The following is a 19525-nucleotide window of genomic DNA, read 5'->3' as shown; positions in this document are numbered from 1 at the left end:
GGCTCCGCAGCTCCGTCCCGGCTCCTCCGGCGTTGCCGGCGCCGTGCTGGTGCAGCTGGTGCGGGTGGGGACGGGCCAAGGGGCGATGGGGCAGGGCAGACCCGGCCTCGGAACCGCTTCGCTCCCTGCCATCACGAACCCGTCAAGGGCTCTCCCATCCCTCGTTTCCAAAGCAGCCCGATGGGCATTTTTGTATAATTTAAATATTGATTAAAAAAAAAAAAAAAGAAAAAAGAGAGAATGGGAGGGCGGGTTGCCCGACCCCGCTCGGCTGTTCCTGCAGCGGTCCCGGCGCGGGGCGCTCAACGCACCGGGTGGGCTCGGCCCCTCTCCGGCCACCGGCGACATCAGCCGGGTTTGGGCCACATTTACTGCGGGGCCCCCAGGACTGTAAAAACCCTGGCGGGCTGTTCCTGGGAGAAAGCGTTCGGCGGGGAAGGAATCGTTGTGTTCAGGTCAGAGCGCGTGCAGGAGTTAGTAGGGTGTTAGAGAAAGTTGCTCTCCTGTCCGGCAGCACTGCCGAGGTGGGGTTAAGGGAACGGGCGGCATCATCTCGTTGTCGAGTGGAACGGGCTTTTACGAAAAGAAAAAATCAAGCGTAACAGAAAAAAAAAAAAAAGCCCCGCGTTTTCTATTCCTCCTTTAAGAATTGTACATCCTCCGGCTGAGCCTCCGTACTATTCGTTCCTTAATTTCAGTATAGTTATAATAAATGGCAGCATGATTGATTAAGATAATATTAATCAAAAAACATTTTAGTCTTGCTAAACAGATGGCAAGAAAAGTGGAGCTTTGCAGTTGTCTCATTCAGACACCTTAACCTCCCTTTCAGAGGACTTAATCCAATTAGCTTTTCTCCTGAGTTTCAGTTGTTATGTAAAGATCCTTTTGCATTGTGGAGAAATATGGCTTCATTGAAAAAAATAAGTCATGTTTTAATTTATCCTCAACAGTTTTCCCCGAAACCAGCGGGATTAAAAAAAAAAAAAATCACCCGCGATTCTAATTTTGAAGTAGGGGAATGGTTTCGTTCCTTCACCTTCCCCCAGCAGTGCCGTGTGCTTCCACCGAGTTTGGTTCCCGTTTCCCTAACCTGTAGAGTGACCCATGGGGGCTGTCACCAAGGCCGAGGGGATTTCTGGCCTCACGGGGTCTCGGGGAGCCCCCAGCCCATCCCGGGGCCCGGACAGCGGCAGCGCTCCCGCAGCAGCGCCCGGCCCCGACGGCCCGGCCTGGGCACGGCGCGGTGGCGCTGGCGAGGAGCTGCCCTCGGAGCTCTCCCGTTGCCCTCAGGCCCGGCCCGGGGTCGGTGAATGGGACACCCACCCCGGAGGGCCACACGCCCTTCTCGGTGAGTTTGCGGCATCTTTCCTCTCACCGTTTTGCCGCCGCCTTTAGCTGCGTCAGGCGCCTGCCCGCCCCCAGGGGTAGTTTCTCGGACTCGTACCTGCCCCCAGCCAGGCCGGGAGCCGTCGAGCCGCCGGGGAAGTGTGTGGCCCCCTCTGGGGCTCCCCCGCCCCTCCGCTGTGGGTCACAAAGGGCTCATCCCGGGAGGGCTGTGTCTGCGTTTTGGGCTTGCTCCGCCTGCCCTGCGCTCGGCCCGGCTCTCACCCCGCAGCCCCGTCGGCAACCCGACACCTCTGTGCCCGGAGCCTGCCGGGGAACTGCGGACCGCCGCACCAGGACCCCATCCCCGCCCCCGGCTAAGCGCACCGGCGGGCTGGGTGCTCGGAGCCAGCGCCCCAGGGCGCCCCGAGGGGCGGCTGGGCCGGGGGAAGGAGGCTTTGCGGGCTACCCCGAGCGTTAATAGCGGGTTTCCACAGCCGCAGCCCCCCCTAGTGACATCGGCACGGTGAGTGCGGGGCGCTGCCGGCGGGGCAGAGCTCTGGCCCCGGTGCTCAGCCCCCCCGCGCCGCCCCAAGGGAGCTCTCCCACGCAGGACTCCCCGCCGGGCTCTCGGGGGCGCCGCCCGGTCGGGAGCGGCGTGCGGGGCCGCGGGGCGGTGTGGATTTCCCAGGTGGCCCCCAACTTCTCTTCCCCGCGGCATCTGCCGCCCCTCTCAGGGAGCAGGAGCCGGAGGAAACAGAGGCACGTTCTTGGAGCGCAACTTTTCTGCACAACTCAATAAATATCCCTCGTTATTTCAGTGTTGGAGCCAGGCAAAACCTCCGCTGGTTTCCAGGCGCTAGATGGATGAGGTCCTTGGGACGTGAAGCTGAGACTTAGGAGCTGATCCAAAGCCCATTAAAATGAGCAGAAAGCTTTTCAGTGCGGTCAAGGACACTGGGATTAGGCCCTTAAAGCAGTTTGTTTGAACCACGAAAAGCTGGTTCTGCCGCCTGGGTTGAAAACTTTGTGGCAGTGGCCAGATTTCAGTCTGTCTTCTTAACAACATAGACAGGTGTTGCAGCAGTGGTGGGTGGGTGACCTTTGCGACAAGCCTGCCATATAAAATGATCTAGCATATAAGCACTGATTGAAGGGAATTAATGGCTTTCATATCCTGGTTCAATTAATGAAATTACCAATAGTGGTAGTAAGTACTTGAATGCTAGTTGGGAATGGAGCTGTGACATTTCAGAATATATGTGTGATGCTGAGTTGTGGGATCCTGCATTCCAGTTTGTTTAATCCAAACGAATGGTTGGTTTTGCTTCTGAAAACTGTTTGCTTTGCTTATTGCAACATAGTAAAGAGGAAACTTGCTATTGGCTTTTTCCCCCTTACTTTCCTGGAGTACTTTTCGTACTTAAACAAAAAAGTGACTTACTTTTATTGGAATAAGTAAAAAAAAAGTTCTTTACTGTTCTAGAATTTGTGTTTATAAAAGCTCTTATCTGCTGTGCAGTTAAGATGATCCAATGATTCTTTGGAATTCTAAATTTGATATGATACGGAGATGCAAAAGAAATACCACTAGTCCTTTGTATAGTTAAACCTGAGTATTTGTCCTATGTCATTTTGTGTCTCATAAGCTTTCACACATGAAAGAAATGGAGCAGGGGGAAAAAAAATCAACCCAATATAAAGTTTCTTTTTTCCTGCTGCCTGTGGAGATCCTGCAGGCAATGTTTGCGCTGAAGGGCCTGATCCTTGGCAGCTCCCTTTGCCTTCAGCAGCAGCAGAACTGGGATCTAAATGTAAGTCCCATCACTGGATTAGGTCTTCATTCCTGAGGGGGTTTTATTAACTTTGTAAAATCTGTAGGAACTTTTTTAGAGGTTTGTAATTTGGTCAAAATTTCCTTGAATTAAGTTTATCTTCTAAGTCTGACTCAGAGAAAAGAACAATTTTATGATATATTTGTCTGTTAATGAATTAATTCTAAAATTCTTAGGGAAGGGGAATTGTGATACTTTTCACTGCTCTGCAATCTGTTATTTACCTGCAGTAGAGAAAAGGTCTTTAAAAGGATGGAGAGAAAAAAGAACTAAAACAAATATTTGCATGAGAATAGCCAGAGAACTGTAGGAAACTATTTAATTTATTTAAGGTGCAGTTTAGGGTTTATAGTCCTCAAGATTTTATTTGAGTTGAACTATTACAGAAGGGACTCTGGATTCAGACAGATAAAACTTTTGGGTTTGAGACTGTAAAGAAACCCATAGACTCAGTCTATCACCATTACACCTTTGCTATAGCAAACATACATGGAGAAAAAGATCTTCTTGAAATTAGAAATTAGAAATTTTGTGCTAAGATACTTGTGATGCTGCTAGAACTGTCCCACATAAAGTCATTGGAAGAGTATCCTGCTTCCATCAGGGTTGTTGGCTTGTTTGCTTTTAGAAAATAAGTCTGGGTTTCAGCCAGTGATGCAGTGAGTGTGCAGGCAAGGAAGAAGGTTAGTGTAGCTGTAAAATCTGCAGCATCTCCAAATGTAAGCACCTTTGCCTTCTTCCACCTTAACTTGCAACTGGTTTGCAAGTTAGGACAGCCATAAGGAAGTGCATCCCCTGGGATATGATTTCCATACATAGGATTTCACTGCAGCAAACTAAAGATCAAATCATGGGATCACTGAAATCCGCGTGGTGATGAAATGATAGTGCCTCTTCAGATCAAGACTTTTGAAGAGGTGGCCTTAAATGCAGCTGGGGCTTGATGGTTCATAACAATGCCTTGAGAGCAGTGGTGGGCTGTCATGTAACTAATACGAATATAAGGTCAGTTCTTTGGGGATACTTGATGTGACATTGGAGTCCAAATAATTAGCTCACAATTCTGTGAGCACTGAGGTTTGTGAATTTTTTAAGTTCGCCCACTTGTCTGTTTCCCTGCATCTGGGCTGGATTTTCTGTTTGTTTCATTGTGTCTGAAAATGAATACCCAGTGTGATCCGACCCTGCTGGAGCCCAGCACTCCAGCAGCCAGGAGATTTGATTGCTAACATACTACTTAGGAAGATGGATAGCATAAAGGATATTTGATGGCTGAGCGATTCTATAGATGACAAGTGTAGGAAGGAAGAGTATGTGGCGATGATTAAGACAGTGGAGGCCCGCATAGGTTTTTTAATATGTCTGTACTACGGGCATGTTTACACACATCTTTCAGGTCCTACAGGATTATATATGTGTGCCAAAGAGTTTCTGTGAGCTTTTAAAACTGTGGTGCAATTTGCTGTTGGAGATGGGTCCTGATCCTGCAATGGCTTCACAAGGGAAACACCTGTTGAAGTCCATGTGTGTGCCTGGGAGGTGGCAGGTGCCCAGGGTTAGCACATAATGATCCCTCCCCACAGCTGGGAATGTGTAATAACTTAATTGTAGCTATTTTACATACATAACTAGCAGTACTAAGCTGTCTTAATTTACATTTATTTTTTCTCAGGAGATTTGCAGCAAGAACAGTTTGTTAGATATAAAATATTAGCCAGTCTTAGAAACTGTGCATTAAGTTGGCGTCAGAGTCTCTCTTGCTTGTTGCTGTGGTTTCATTCTCTGTATATAAAGAAGTGTTGGTTAAATACTTTTGTCCATTCTTCCCTTTCTGATAAATTTGAAATTAGGAAAAAGTGGAGAGGGTTAAATATAGCTTTAGCTCTCACTGTACCCAGGAAGAGACAGCTTATTTGCAGCTCAAATTGCCCCAAGGCCGAAAAGCAGGACTCAGCACTGCCTCGTTTCCTTCACTTCAGCTACAGTTAAGCACTTTGTTTTCTTTTATTGGTAATTGAACTTAATTTCTCTGAGATGGAAGTTGTTATAGGAACCGAGGAGTTCATTCACACCTATGAATGATGTGTTCACAATTAATTAGCAGCTTATCCTGAGCATTTTTGTGCAGGATACCAAATATTATCGTAATGGCAAACAATATATCTCAGATAGCTGGCACATTCTCTGAACCTTACAGCCCTGGGGATTAGAGGCATTCATTTCAGAGCAGTAGGCTGGGTACATATGCTGGGATTTCATCAGTTTTCTGGTCTTGCTGTAGTCAGGTGCTGTGATCGTCGCTCTGACAAACTTCGTGCTGAAGCTTTCAGTGCTCATGAACCCCATGGCAGGGATTCAAACACTTAGAAACACAAAATCCTCTTCTCTAGGAGCTTTGATTTGCTTGCTGAGATCGTATCTAAAAAAAAAAAAAGGATATTTGCCTAGAATTAACGACTACAAGTTTTGAGCGTTAGAAATTACTGCCTTTTTTTTTTTTTAGATAATACAGTGTCTAGAAATAGAACTACTTGTCGCTCACCTTCTCTTTTTTCTCTTCTTAAACTTGCACTCCTTAGAATTGTACTCTCAGACTCTCCTGGTTCCTTAAATGCAACCATTTTTACTAGTTTGGCTACTTGGGGCAAAACTTACAGATGCTTGTATTAAGTCAGGTAAAATTCATTATATGAAAAGTCTTACATGCAAGTACAAGTTTTCAGGGGAGATCTCCAAGTCAATAAAATAGACATGAGCTTTCTGTTCTTGTATAGACCTGTAAATTCAAATATAGCTTGTGCTACACTTGTAAAGCAATAAAATACCAGAAATGTAGTGACAAACATAATTAAAACTAGCAGGAAAAGCAAAAAGTAAAGGTAAATACAGATAGAACTGAACGTTAGAAGGGTTAACATATTTACCTCCCCCCCTACAACCCCCAACCATTTTAATTGTTGAACTATTTCAGAAGTGTTTAAACCACCTCAGCTACAGCTGGAGGGAGATCCTAATTCACTAGTCAGATCTCATGAGAGGTCATCTAGTGCTGGGAGAAACCACCTGTGTCCCAGAGGTAGGACCCCCATGGTGGCAGCAATGCATACCTGATTGAAAAGACCCCACAGAACATCCTTTTCTACAATCAAGGACACTTTTCAGCACTCTGTAACAAAGGTGCAATCTGTTGCAAAAGACCAAAAGTTCCTGTGTGGCAGAGGAAAAGCAAGAAAGGCTATACCTTTTCCTAATATTCTCAGATCTTACAGAAATAGACCATTTGTTTATTACAATTCATGGATGGTTGTAGGAAGTAGGAAAAATCCTATCCTTCAAAGGGGAAAAAAAATTCTCAACCACCTGGCTTGTGTGATTCCCACTCTCATCTGACATTCTTTTTAACCATCAGCATGGGTCAGGAGGTCCTAATTAAGCAAATAAGTATTTAACACTGTTAACTACTAGCTCCCCTAGCTCCTGACTGTTGCTCTCTCTGATGCTGTGAGGAAAGTAAAATCCTTCTTGTTTCTTTATCCCTTAAAAAACTTAAGTAACATGAGAAAGTAAATATTCCTGGCTGGTCCTTAAGGTTGCAGTGGCCTGATAGACCCTTTAAAAAAATATGGAAGCTGAGTACTGCTCCATGAGTGCCCTGTGTCCGGGTACAGCAGCATCATGCTGTTCCGTGATGAGAGCTGCTTGCTCCTGTGATGGACGTTCCTGGGTGCATGGGCTCATGTCATGGCTGGAGGGAATGGGCTTCCATGCAGAGACTCACCACCTCCCATTCATCTCCATGTTTCTCTCTGTTGGACTGGGCCAAGCAGAGGGCCAGAGATTTGCTGGCTAGCACTGTTGGCACCCCGGGGGCAGCAGGAGAGGAGCTGTGTCCGGTGCTGTGTGTGAGACACAGACCCGACCAGGGAAGACGTTGTGCAAGAGCCAGACCAGGAATTTCGGCACGACAAGTCTGCAATGTGTGCCTTGTGTAAGTAAAAGGCTGCTTCTTTTGGGTCTCTTGGGGTCAAGGGTAGAATCAGCTATGTTTTAGGCATCAAGGAAACTTTGGCCTTAGGAGAGAAAGAGTGCAAATGACACATTTGCTAAACGGCATGTTGTGTTTGCATGCCAGCCTGTGTCCCAGAGGGGCCTCCTGGGTGCTCACTGTGTGACACCATAATGTCCTAACTCAAAGGAGGAGCGCTTAAGAGACTTACGAGATCCATGGCAGACCAAGGCAGCAGCCAGGTAAGATTCACTCTGTGCCCTTTGGAGGCTGAGAGCAGGGACTGCTCCCAGAAAGGTGCCCTGTTCCTTTCTCCCAAGCAGTGGCAATAACACATCCTGCTGGTTGGGCTGACTGGCTAGCACAGGTTTCCCAAAGTTTCTCTCTCTTAAATGTAGAGTCACAGGAACAATACTGGTGCAGGGGCCCCTCTAATGCAAACATTTTTTAAAATCAGTTGTGGTAGGGGTAGCAAATGGCCTCCATTGTAACGAAGTGGGGAGGACTGCATTTACAGAGCGGTTTAATCACATGGATGGAGCAGTGTGTTCACCTCTCCTTCTTGCTGGGTCATTTCCACTTTGAGTTCTGCAAACAGACCGTCCATTGAGCAGTTAGTATTCAGTCCTGAATATTCAATACTAGACTCTTGTTTTGGTGAGTCTTGGGCAAAAAAAGAAGGAGGAAAGAAGACTTCTCTTTTTTCTCATGTTCCCTCCCTGAGTTTGTTTTGCATATTGTTCAGCGGAGACTGGAGACTTCTCAGAAAAGCCAGGCTCCTGGTTTTAAAAGCACTGGTCTACTTGTATAATACTTTCTAAGGGGAGGGAAGACACAGTGTGGAAGGGACTAAATTCATACAAGGTTTACAAATCTGTGAGTCTAGGCACACTGGGACCTGGCAAAGACTTTTTGTCAACCCCATTTAGACTATAAAATTAATAGCATGAAATGCTTGTTCAGTATACACAGAATAGTTCGAAGAGGTACCAGTCTTTGCAGGGTATGTTATGATGATTTGTTGATGTCCCCTCTGCTAGTTTTGGTAGGCAGATATTCTCTGGGTGCAGCCTGAGAGCTGAAAGAAGCAGTGTTCGTTTCTGTCTGCTGTGCCATATTTGTCCACAAAATGTTTGTGAATAATGTGATGGCTGCATCCTTTGAGAGTAGTGAGCAACAGCTACATCTGGAATAGATATCCATAAAGTGAGGAAAGGTGGCCACCATTTGAGTAAACGTAGCGTCTCTTACCTTTGATTCACATTCTTTTTCGGTCAAGTGATTGTCTCTTTCTTGCTGCTATGACTATGTCCTGACAATTGAGGGTTTTTTGTACATATGTGTCTATCATCTTATGTTCTTTCAATCTGCCTTACTGGATGCTGTTTCTAATGAGAAATATTTACTGTAGCCTCATTCCTTCAGGAGCTCACCTCTTTTCTCCCAATTAAAAAAAAAAAAAAATCTCTCTGTAGTTACTTTATTTTCTTCTATCCTTTATTTCTGACCATGCCCTTTTCTTTCTCATTCATTCTTTTGTTTCCTTTCCTTTTCTTCTTCATCTCCTTTCCAATAGCCAGACTTCTCCCTCTTCTCTTGTCTCTCTGAGCCCCACAACCAGGGTTTTGTGTATCCTCCACCCATATCTCAAATCTTTTCATTTTGTCATCTTTGTGGGCCTGTCTTACTGATGTACTGCTGCCTCTGTGCCAAATTGGCCTGTCTGCTGGATTCATCAGCTCCTGAGGCAGAGGGGAAATGTTTCATGGGTACTTGATGCAAATTCTGTTTCTTGTTGAGTCACAGCGTTCCTGTTCAGCCAAATGACTCCAGCCTGGTGCACTGGTGAAGAAGAGCTGAATTAAGGACTTGAGGACTTTATGTCTTCTGATACACACTGATGAACTGAGGGGTAGTGGCAGCAGTTGAGAATGTTTAACCCAAAAGCTAATGAGCTGAGACTGCTGCAAGGTGTGAGTATAAGACATGTTGTGCAAGGTACCCAGAAATTAAGGCCCTATGAGCTCTCTTGTGGGTCTCACATTAATTCTATAGCATAAGAAGTTAGTGGTATCTGGGGCACAAAGGGCATCAAGAAATGCTGAGCTTTTTTCTGGGAAAGAATAGGTCTGGCAATGATCAAGAGGCATGTTTGCATTTCCTTGGAAGGAAACATTGCAGCTAAATCAGAGACAATGATAGCATTTACACTGATTTTTACAGCAGACCCTGAAGGACTGAGGAGCTGTAATGCATCATGTTGTGGAAGCATGAGGGTTCACTTTGCTGTGTGCAGAGTTGGTACTTGGAAGGCACATGATGTGTGTGATGATCTTTACTGATTAAAAGATTGGCTGCATGTTGCACAGAAAGTTAAAGTTCAGCTCTGGGAGAGCTGAATTGGTCAGATACTGGTGTCACTAGCTTAAATGATCCTAGGGGAGCGCGAGGAAATGTCACTGCACTGAAATCAGACCAAGCGAGGTTTGCTTTGCCATTAAATGAGTAACGACCTTGATGAAGCAAAAGCCAAGTGGCCATTTACTGGTCTGGTGAAGCTTCCTTTTCAAAATAAAACAATAGGTAGCATCTGTGTGTGTGACTGGGAGAGAAAAAGGGCTACTCCCTAATTATCATGCATATCGAGTTGGAAATGCAATAGCAATATGTTATGTGATTCCAGAGAGGGGAACAGGTAGGACTTCACAAGTCTTGTCTGACGAATGCTCGAGGCTGCCCAAAACACCAGAATCAATATGCAAAGAAATCTTATATTCTAGGGTTATTGAGGGTGCTTGATCTACATTTGGGGTGCAGTTTCTTAACAAGGAGCATTGTTGGTAGAGTACTTAAATGAAAGTATCACATTTAAATGAACTTCTGCGCAGTGCAAAGGGTAAGCAGAATGCAACATCTCATAAATTCCAGTTTTCCTGCCGAAGTATTCTGGAGGAGTTAAATTATGAACTGTGGTGCTTTTTATTATCAGTTTAAACATGGCATGCCAATTTTATATACTTTATCAAACAGTTTAGTAGAAAATCAGTACTAGGACCAAAGACCTGGTTAAAAAAAAAAAAAGAACTCTCTCACATTCAAGAGAATCATTCTTTGCATTCTTATGATATCAAGGCGAATCTTCACAATGCTTTACCACAATCACAAGTCAAAGAAAAAGAACAAAACCATTCCTGCCAACATCCAGTAAGTACCCTGGGCCAATGTCCATTAACCCTGAAATAGTTCCAATAGAATCGTATGCCAAGAAATAAGAACAAAAGAAAGGACTGAAACAAGAGTGCCTGACATTTTGCCCTGCTGGAAATGAAATAAAAAGTTAGATTAGCAAACAAAACACCAAGGTATCTGGCAGCTTGTCAGGGAAGCGGCTCTGCCATCTGCACCTTGGAAGAACAGAAGATGGCTATCCAGGACCAAGGAGGACACTGGCATGATTTCCTGTGGAGCTTGAAGAGGTTCCTGACAGCTCACACACACTGACTGAAGGGAGTGTGCCTTGCTGGCCGATAGCACCGAATGACAGGCTGAGGAGCAAAACTAGGCTCTGTATGGCAGGTCCTCCTCAATGGTCAGAGAGGAGCTGGTTTGTGAACTAGGAGTGTCTATGTGCTGAAGGAATCAGAGGGAACAGCAGCTGGATGATGGCCCTGATATGGTCTCGCAAACCTTTCGTTTGATTGTGGAGAGGAGGGAGATTTTGATTACATCACCTGTGAAAACATATGTCTTAGAAAATTCCTGTGTGTGTGATTGGCTGTCCCACATAGCTTGTTCTGCTTGATTTTGGTTTACAGGGGGTTTAATGCCCTTGATGGGAGCCAGTGGCTGCCAAGCCCTGTCATGTTACAGGCGCACAGTTGTTCATTACATTGTGCAGAGAGTAAGCCACAAGATCTTGTTCAGGTCTTGCTTTTGCAGTAGATTGAGGTTTTGGAGATAAAGTGATTTTTGTTTGTTTTCTTTCAAGCAGTGTGGTTCTTGAAAAGCTTTAAATGTGCTGCTGCAACCAACCTGAAGAGAACTCCAGCAGCGTTATACTTCTCAGGTGGCAGATGTGCCTGTAACCCAAGAGTGCTGGGCTGCAAGGTGTGAGAGAGACAGAATAGGACTCCTGCTTCTACTCAGACTAAATGTTATGTACAGCAGGTACTAGAATAGGCTTTTAATAATTTGAGGGTCAGACTTCAGGTTTATCTCATAATCATTACTCCTTAGAGAAAGGGGTCATCTCTTTTGCCTTTAAGGGACTTTTAAACTAGTGGTTTGTCTTCTAAGGTGATATGACAAATTGATCCAAGACACTGAAGTGCTACAAGGTGTAGTCTCCACTTGCATCAGTCAAAATATTAGACATACTGGCTCATTTTTTCTTTACTTTCATATAGCATTTAGAAATTAGATTTGCAGCCCACTAAGGGATGGCCAAAACAGGCAGACTGCTCCGACAATATGAATTTAACAGCTGTAGAGGTTAGAAGTTCTCTGTCCACAGCAACGGTGCAACACAGCAGGAACAGTGTCTGTGGGGTGCTGGCATATCTAAGACCATGTTCAGCAAGATCAGCTCTGAAGAGAAAAGCTCGAGGAATCATGCAGACCTCAGCACTTACTCTGAGACAGACGAAAGAAGAAATTCTTAGGGTAGTGATGGTTTCCTTGATAAGAAAAGATATAGAGTATCATCCTATCAACTCCAATGAAAAATATTATAGTAACAGTACCATGGGCTATCAAACTGGAAATGAGTGGTTCCACAATCTTCAGTCAGCCTCTTGAGCTTTTGAGTTACTGCTTTTACCTGCTAAACCTGCTGCCTGCAACCACTTTCTCTTGGTCCAACAGATCAGATGAGCAGCAAGGCAGTATTGCTGGCCAGCTCAGTACTGAGACACTTGGCAAAGAGATGCTGTGGGAAGAGATGAGTAACTCTTCCCTCTGAGAACAACGAACAAATAACTCAGAGGGGTGCTAAGACTCTGTATGCATGAGAGGAGTTCCTCCTCTGTCACTGGAACTGTAAAATTAAGCCTGTCATCACTTCTGAGTATTCATTTTTCCAACATGTCCTCTTGTAAATCCACTAAAATTTGGTTGTCCCTTTGTATTTTATATACCTTTGCTCACAGCTACTTACTAGTGGGGTTTTTTCTACATTTACCTTGAAAAACTGGGGAAAAAATTACAAGAGCAACTATGAATGCAAATAAGGAACTGGACTGTGGCAGCTGTGCCATCCAAGTTGGTATATGGCTAAGGCAGTGGTTTGGGTCCTAACAAATCTTTCATTCTTATTCCAGTGATAACTACTTCAGTGACAAGCAAACTTATGTGAAAGAAATGCTGGTCCATGTGCAGCACCCTAAGTAATTGTGTCATGCTTATTTGTGAATTGCTTTAAAATTTGGAGTAGGAGAGCCAACTTAGAGCTGAAGGCATCTGAGAGGGATTTTCGTGCCATTGCTAGGGCTGTGGTGAAACAAATGATTGTGCAAACTGATACTGTGATTACAAAAAGCCTTGACTATCTCTCTAGGACATGGGAATTCTCATACAATTTCAGAAAAAATAGCAATTCACAGTTATGCCAGTGATACGACCACATCCAGATCAGAGGATATGGCGTAACTGGGGAAAACCAGTACTGCTTACACCACTGTAGGGAATGAGGTGAGCAAAATGCAGCTCAGATTAGGAGACCACAGAGTCTCATTCTGCCTGTAAAACCTCTTAATCTCCTTTCAGGGTGCACACACATGCCCTCGGGGCTGCAGCCAGTGGCTCTGGGTACACTTGCCTACCAGCTGTGTGGCACAGCCCCTCCGGCAGGTTTTGGCATCCTGTTTGGGTGCTGAGCAGGACACAGTGCCTCACAAAGGCCAGAGGAGGATCTGCTTACAGGTTGTGCTATTACTGAGCAACGCTTAGCCCTCCTGGCAGGACAGGAGCAGCAGAAGCCACTGCCAACTGCAATCAGGCCCACCTCTTCTTCTCCTCCACAGAGCCTGAGTGGCTCTTGCACTGCTCCTGCTATGGCCACGCACATGAGGGAGCAATGGGTGCTTTCTGTTCTGGGCTGCAAATATGCTAAGCCAATAACCACTACAAACGAGGGAGTAATTATCTCATTTAATGTACTGGCATTACACAGGCACCTCTGCTGTATTTCTCTCACCTCAACTGAGGCTCTGTAGGGAGAAGCCTTTCAAAGGTGTCTTCTAGGAGCAAACCCTTCCTTCTGAAGAAGATAGCATGTCAAAATAACCTGTCAAAGCTATATTTGAAAAACATTTGTGCTTCTCATTTCTGAAAGTTCATGTAAGCTCCTGCCACTGAGCAGCTCTTGTGTGTTTCCATCTGTTTTGGGGAATACTGGGTGTGCCTTCCCAGTTCAATGTTTGAAACACCATGCAAATAAAAATATGCTTGTTGGTGTGAAGAGAAGAGCCTTGGTAGGGACAGGGCAAAGCTACACAGGCATCTGTTCTGCCTGCTTTTGAAAACAAGTTCAGTTTAAACTTCTGTTGTTAAAAGTGTGGTGGGCACATTTAATGGAGGTGAAATACTCTTGTGCTTGAGGCTCAGTGGATGTGTTGGTCTTAGCGAGATAAGGATCAAAAAGAGAAGAGGCAAAATGAGGGCCAGAAGTAGTTCCATACTTCTTTTTTAATCCATTTTTCAGCATTTTATTTGGAACAATTTATGTTATTTTTTTTGTGTCACAGTAAGTTATTCTGCCAGAAAATTGACACTGTAAAAATTATTGTAATTTGAATAACCATATCCTTTCCCTCGCATAGGAATCCTGCAGAAGACATAATGTGTTTGTATTCAGTAGTGTACAAAATTATATAGCAAAAGTTTGAAGGCTGAGGAACACAGTTGTGTGTTTTGCTATAATTCACTCTTGATCTTTGGGAAATTAAACAGTTGACCTTATATTTAAAGATGCAGCTTCAAAATGCCATTAAAAACACTATTTGCTTTCTTTGCTAATAGGATTGTGATAGTTTCCATGCTGTATCACAGTCCAGAATTATCAGCATGTGTCTATACTACATTTTACTACTAGATATTAATAAATATATTTACTTTGCCTTGATGTTTTTTGACTAGTGTTGACCCTTGCTCTGTTGTACTGTCCCAGTACAACTGAGGGTACAATATGCTGGGGCTTAGGATGGGAAGGAGTCCCTGAGAACAGAGAGAGGAAATGCCTTAATGCTTGATACACTGAAAATGCAGTGAGTGAAAATACAGCCTGTATTAGACGGGATATATTTTCTTTTGCTCTCACAAGTGTCTCCCACCAGAAATTTTGAGTTTCTCGTGTTGTGTTAATGATTCACCACTTTATGAAGCCTGATATGCACTTCTGCTCCGTCGATGCCTGAACTCTCCATTACTCTGTGACTGTTTCTGATGTGAAAACCTGTCTGTGAGAAGTTTATGAGGTCCAAGTGCAATAATTCAGGCTTTAATCACATTAAAGCTTCCATACCACGTGACTCAATGTGTGTTTAGAACAGTGGAGCGATATGACTGGTGTCAGCCTTGGGAGCAAGTGATAGAACCTGAGCCTAGTGACACCAGGGGTTTACTATGGGTCTTTTCCTGCAGCTCTGCAGCCAGACTGCCTGGGACAGGCCCCAGTGTGGCCCAGTTGTACATCCATGTGTCGTGAGGAAAAGAGAATTTGACATGTAGAGGGCTTTACCCAGCGTGTTTGTTATGCTGGAGCAGGATCTAATGCTATTAACTCTTACAGAGCTTCTAAAAGTTAGATTTAGTTTTGACTTTAGATTTTGTTTGCTCTGCCTCTTTCTCCTATTTTTTTTCTTTTCTTTTTTCTTGCTTGGTTTTATTTTAGGCAGATGCTATCATATCTGCAATTTGCAGGCTGCTGAAGGAAATATTTAAAATTTTAGCAAAACCGTGGCTGTATTTTTATTTTCTTTTAATACCAGAAGACATTGTTAATAATATGGGTAGTTTAAAGCCCTGTAAAAATGTTTTTCATTATACAAACAGTAAAAAATTGCTACTTATAAAATGAAGGCATTTATTAGAATATGTATTTATTTATTAATACTTTAATAATTTGGTTTATGAGATAATACAATCTTTAAATGGTTAGTCAGTGTTGTCACATTTTGTCATCTGCCACATAATTTGACAAATTTGCCATAAACTCCCTGACATTTTTGCTCAAAGAGTTAGTTTTCTTCTTTCTTTGGTGCTAGACAGGTCATGTATCTTTTCAGGCTTGAAGAATTTCTGTCAGCTATTTAAATGCAAGGCCACAAAGAGAAAGCCAGACTCAGGCTGCAGCAAGCTCAACCGGACCAAAAGAGTTGCAGCACATACTTAAACAGTAAATGTGCCCTACTCCAGAGACTGTATCTGTCAGTGTAAACTGTGTTCTTTGCCAATGGAAAAGGTGGATGTGTGCAGTTATCAGAGATAGTAAGTGAACCAGGATGGCGAGAATTGTTATCAAGTGACACTTAAAAAGTTTTTTTTCCCCTACTACTTAGACAGGGAATGCGACTAAAAATGGCTGCTGCCAGTTCCCTGCTGCCGAGGGAAGAGGATGCGTCCCAGCTTCCCAGCTCTCGGTGCCGGGAGGAAAAGAAAGGGCAGAGCTGGGCATCGGTCTCTCCTTGGTGCTAATGGCAGCTGCCTTTGCTTTTACTCCCTGCAGCTGGGCTCAGAGCCAAGGGAATTATATACAGCCATGGCTGTGTGCTGAAAGGAGGAGGAGGAGGAAGGGTAATCTTTCTCAAGGCTTCTTGCACCTCTCTCTGATGTTGCCCTCGGCAGCAGGTTTCTCTCCACCTTGCAGGGATCTGGGAGGATCCACGCTCCTGTCCTCCAGCCCATGGTACTAAAATGGGACAGGAGAGATACTGTTTGCTGCGTTTTGGGGCAGTAAAAGCAAGCTGGCGCAAAGCAGCCGTATCGTTGTGTTGGCCCTCAGACAAGGAGGTGATACACCCCCAGCCGAGGCAGCCGAGCAACATGAACAGGGAAAGCCTCGAAGATGAGTGAGGCACCACAGGCTTGTGGGTTAGTAACAGGGCAGGGGCTGATCAGACAGCCCAGGCATCACTGGCAAGTTTTACATTGCGGTGTCGGCAACGTTAAAGTGATTTTTATACAAAGCTGTGTCGAATTTGACGGGAGGAGAAATACCCTTTAAAAAATCTATTGACAACACGTATTATTTTTGCTGATTTTCAGGGAAGTGCCTCAAAGGAACAGGCTGTAGGGAAGAGGCAGTGTAGTTGTGAGGGACCTTAGGCACAAGGCAGTTTGATGGTGAATGAATAAGATGCACACAGGGACATGCTTGTACTGATGAAGGCAGAACCACAGCATGTTCCCCCTCTGAATACGCAGGCAAAGAGGCAGAGGGAAGGGAATAGCCTGGAGCTGCCACAACACTGCCTGAAAACCAGAAGTGCACAAAGTAACAGTACCTGAAGTCTTGTGGCAGGGCCTGGAAGTCAACCTTGAAGGGTTCTCAGCAGATGCTTTCCGATGTCCTGCACAGGTGCAGTCGTCCCTCAGGTGCAGTCGTCCCTTTTGGTTGTCTCTGGGGCACTGGAGAGCGTGTGTAAAGAGCAATATGTACAAATTTGTGCAACTGCCTGGGTTTAAAAAGCATTTTTTCTGTAGGGTGTATTTGGTCATGACTATTCGTCTATCTGTTTATTGGCATCCAGTGCCGAAATGAAGTCATACCAACTTTTATCTTCTACAAACCAGATGGGCAGCTTTCCCAAGACACTGGGTTCCTGCTTTCCCTTCAAGCCGGCTGCTGTGATGGGCTTTGCTGGCTGGCAGATTGCTGCCTGCACTGTGCAGGTATCCTGATGTGTCTGGAGCGGGGGGCTCATGGAATGGAATCCGAAGCCATTTCCATGTCTTTGAAGGTGTTTCTGGCTCTGGCAGTTGGCTGACAGCGAGGTCTGTTTCCCCTTATTTCTTGTGCATCTCTTCACTCAGCGGGGTTGTTTCCTGTTGTAACTTGTGGTGTTCCCTTACTGCCTTCTCACCTATCCCTTCTTTTTTGTGCTTTGTCTGCAGGGAGCTCTATGAGCATAAGCTCATTTCTGACCATGTTCACGCCCTTGAAAAATAGCCTTCTGAGGGAAGTCAGTTTATTGTAGCAATACCCAGGGATTCCAGACAAACTCAAGGACTCATATTTCATACTTTGTCCAAGGAAACACATAAGAAGGTGTAACTTTTGCCCTGAAGATCTGTAAATTCTGCTGAGTCTGGTGCATCCTCTAAAGTCATCAGGGGATGTAAGTTATAGCTTCCAGAAAGAATAGCAGAGTCAAATCAATGTAATGCTGTAGGTAACTCATCTGACTGATGGAAATAAACTGAAAGTGGGAACAGAGGGAGGATAGAAGTGGTTGAATTTGCACTGTGGATTGACAGAGGTTTGGGCAGCTCAGTGGCTGCTGACTTGCTGTGTTGGACTTTTACCAGTGAGGAAAAGATCTTGGTAGGGCCTGGGACTCCACCAGTGTGAGTGGAGTCATAGGACTGGACTTCAAAGAACACAGTTTGATCCTCACTGTAACCAGAAGTCACATGGATGATTGATTACATGCGTTAAGATTTGTTTTCAAAACCAGTAGAAATACTTGAGGATATACATCTTTGCCAGGCTAAGACTTGGAAATTATTGCAATTTCTGTGTTTCAATTGATTTTTATTTTTTTTTAATGTATCATGTCATGGGAAGGGGAGAGAATATCCTGAGAACCTTTGTTTTGTACACAGAAGTGTTTCAGCCTCTGTAGTTTAAAAACAAACAAAAAATGAAATTGAAAAGGAACAGCTAAATTTGAAAGCAAGAAAGGATTTTCTTGCTAAATAATGTCAGACTGAGCATGTTTTTACAGAAATGTTACAGAACACCATCTGTTGAAAACCGGTACTTTATTTAGATTTATCTGTTGCCAGTTTATTTTTTATGCAAAGAAAAACACACAAGAAAAGATCATCTTTGGTTTTTTTTGCAGAGAGTTGGATTGAAAGATGTCTCAATGAAAGTGAAAACAAACGTTACTCCAGTCACACCTCTCTGGGGAATGTTTCAAACGACGAAAGTAAGTAACTTGTCATTCACTTAAAATGAGTGTGAACATGTCCACGTGCTCATTTCCTGCTATGTAAGTTGCTATATCTTGGTGACGTTTTTAGTACTGCATAGTTTGAAAAGTCAACTCACTTGACATATCCAATAGTTTTATTATTTTTTTTAATATTTGCTTTTTTTAAAAAAAAGGAAATAATATATCTATTACTTAAAACAGCTAGAAGAATTTGTATGTCACTGAATAGAGATTGGATGACCTCTAAAATGTGCTGTTAGTATCAGCTTATGAGTAAAACCACCTGTTTTGCTTTTCACTGGTGAACAACATGTGGCTGAAATACAGTAAAAAATGTGCTGCTTGTCAATTCTACTATATCAAAGCATACATAGGAAACCTTTCCTTTAAGAATTAAACAATCATAGCAATAAAACATCATATACTAAACCATGATACTGATTCCTTTTCAGTCACAGAGAGGAAACAATTATCAATCTAGCTGATTTTAAAATAGCTATTTTTTCTTATCTTTTCTAATTATCATCATTTCAGATCTTGATTTTTAACAACAGCAGGTAATCAAAAAGACTCCAAAGTAGTTTAAATTAATCAAATAATTTCTTTTTAAAATTGCAAGACAATTCTATCTTACCATTAGTTTTCCCTGTTTATGCAATTTCTATTCTGATTAATTTACCTAAAGCAAAATACTCTTCATGTTAGTTTTCCTCTCAGGATTTCATATATTTGTTCATGTTATAAGACATGGACGCAGACAGAATTATTTAATTCAGTAGCTCACGTTTCCTAAATAGAAGTTTAGAAAGTATATTTTAAATAACTTCTTAGTTGCTTAATGTCCCATTTACCTTTTTTATATTTTAAGATAATTACTTTATTTTGATATCAGGGTAAAATTATATGCCTTGCAGCACAATGTTGTAATGGGACATGACATTTGCTGTAGTTGGGACTTATTTGTCTGGAGATATCTTTGGAGGCAATATCTCTTCTGAAGGAGAAGGGTGGTGTTAGTAGAAACATAGTATTTATTTATGACTCCCAAATGGGCAAGGATCCTTAAAGACAGACAATAAAACTAGGAGAGGTTTGGGTTTTTCTGTTTTTAAAAAGTAAGGGATTAGAAATTAATTTATCTTTAAAAATTGTAGTGAATATACAAACATCAGCTTGTTAATTTGCATTTTATGAGAACCTGT

General features: G+C 43.5%; 1 protein-coding gene across 1 annotated transcript in view; it reads left to right on the top strand.

Annotated features, from left to right (window-relative positions):
* Positions 1–19525, top strand: part of RFX4 (regulatory factor X4) — a 91781-nt gene that overhangs the window by 1691 nt on the left and 70565 nt on the right. Inside the window, exon 2 of the mRNA XM_032689512.1 lies at positions 18231–18317. Coding sequence (XP_032545403.1) covers positions 18231–18317 — 87 coding nt within the window. The remainder of the gene's footprint in view (positions 1–18230; positions 18318–19525) is intronic.

The sequence above is a fragment of the Chiroxiphia lanceolata genome, chromosome 5 (assembly GCF_009829145.1).
Source record: "Chiroxiphia lanceolata isolate bChiLan1 chromosome 5, bChiLan1.pri, whole genome shotgun sequence".
NCBI lineage: Eukaryota > Metazoa > Chordata > Aves > Passeriformes > Pipridae > Chiroxiphia > Chiroxiphia lanceolata.
Note: the sequence above shows the minus strand (reverse complement) of the source record. Positions and strands in the feature narration are given on the sequence as shown.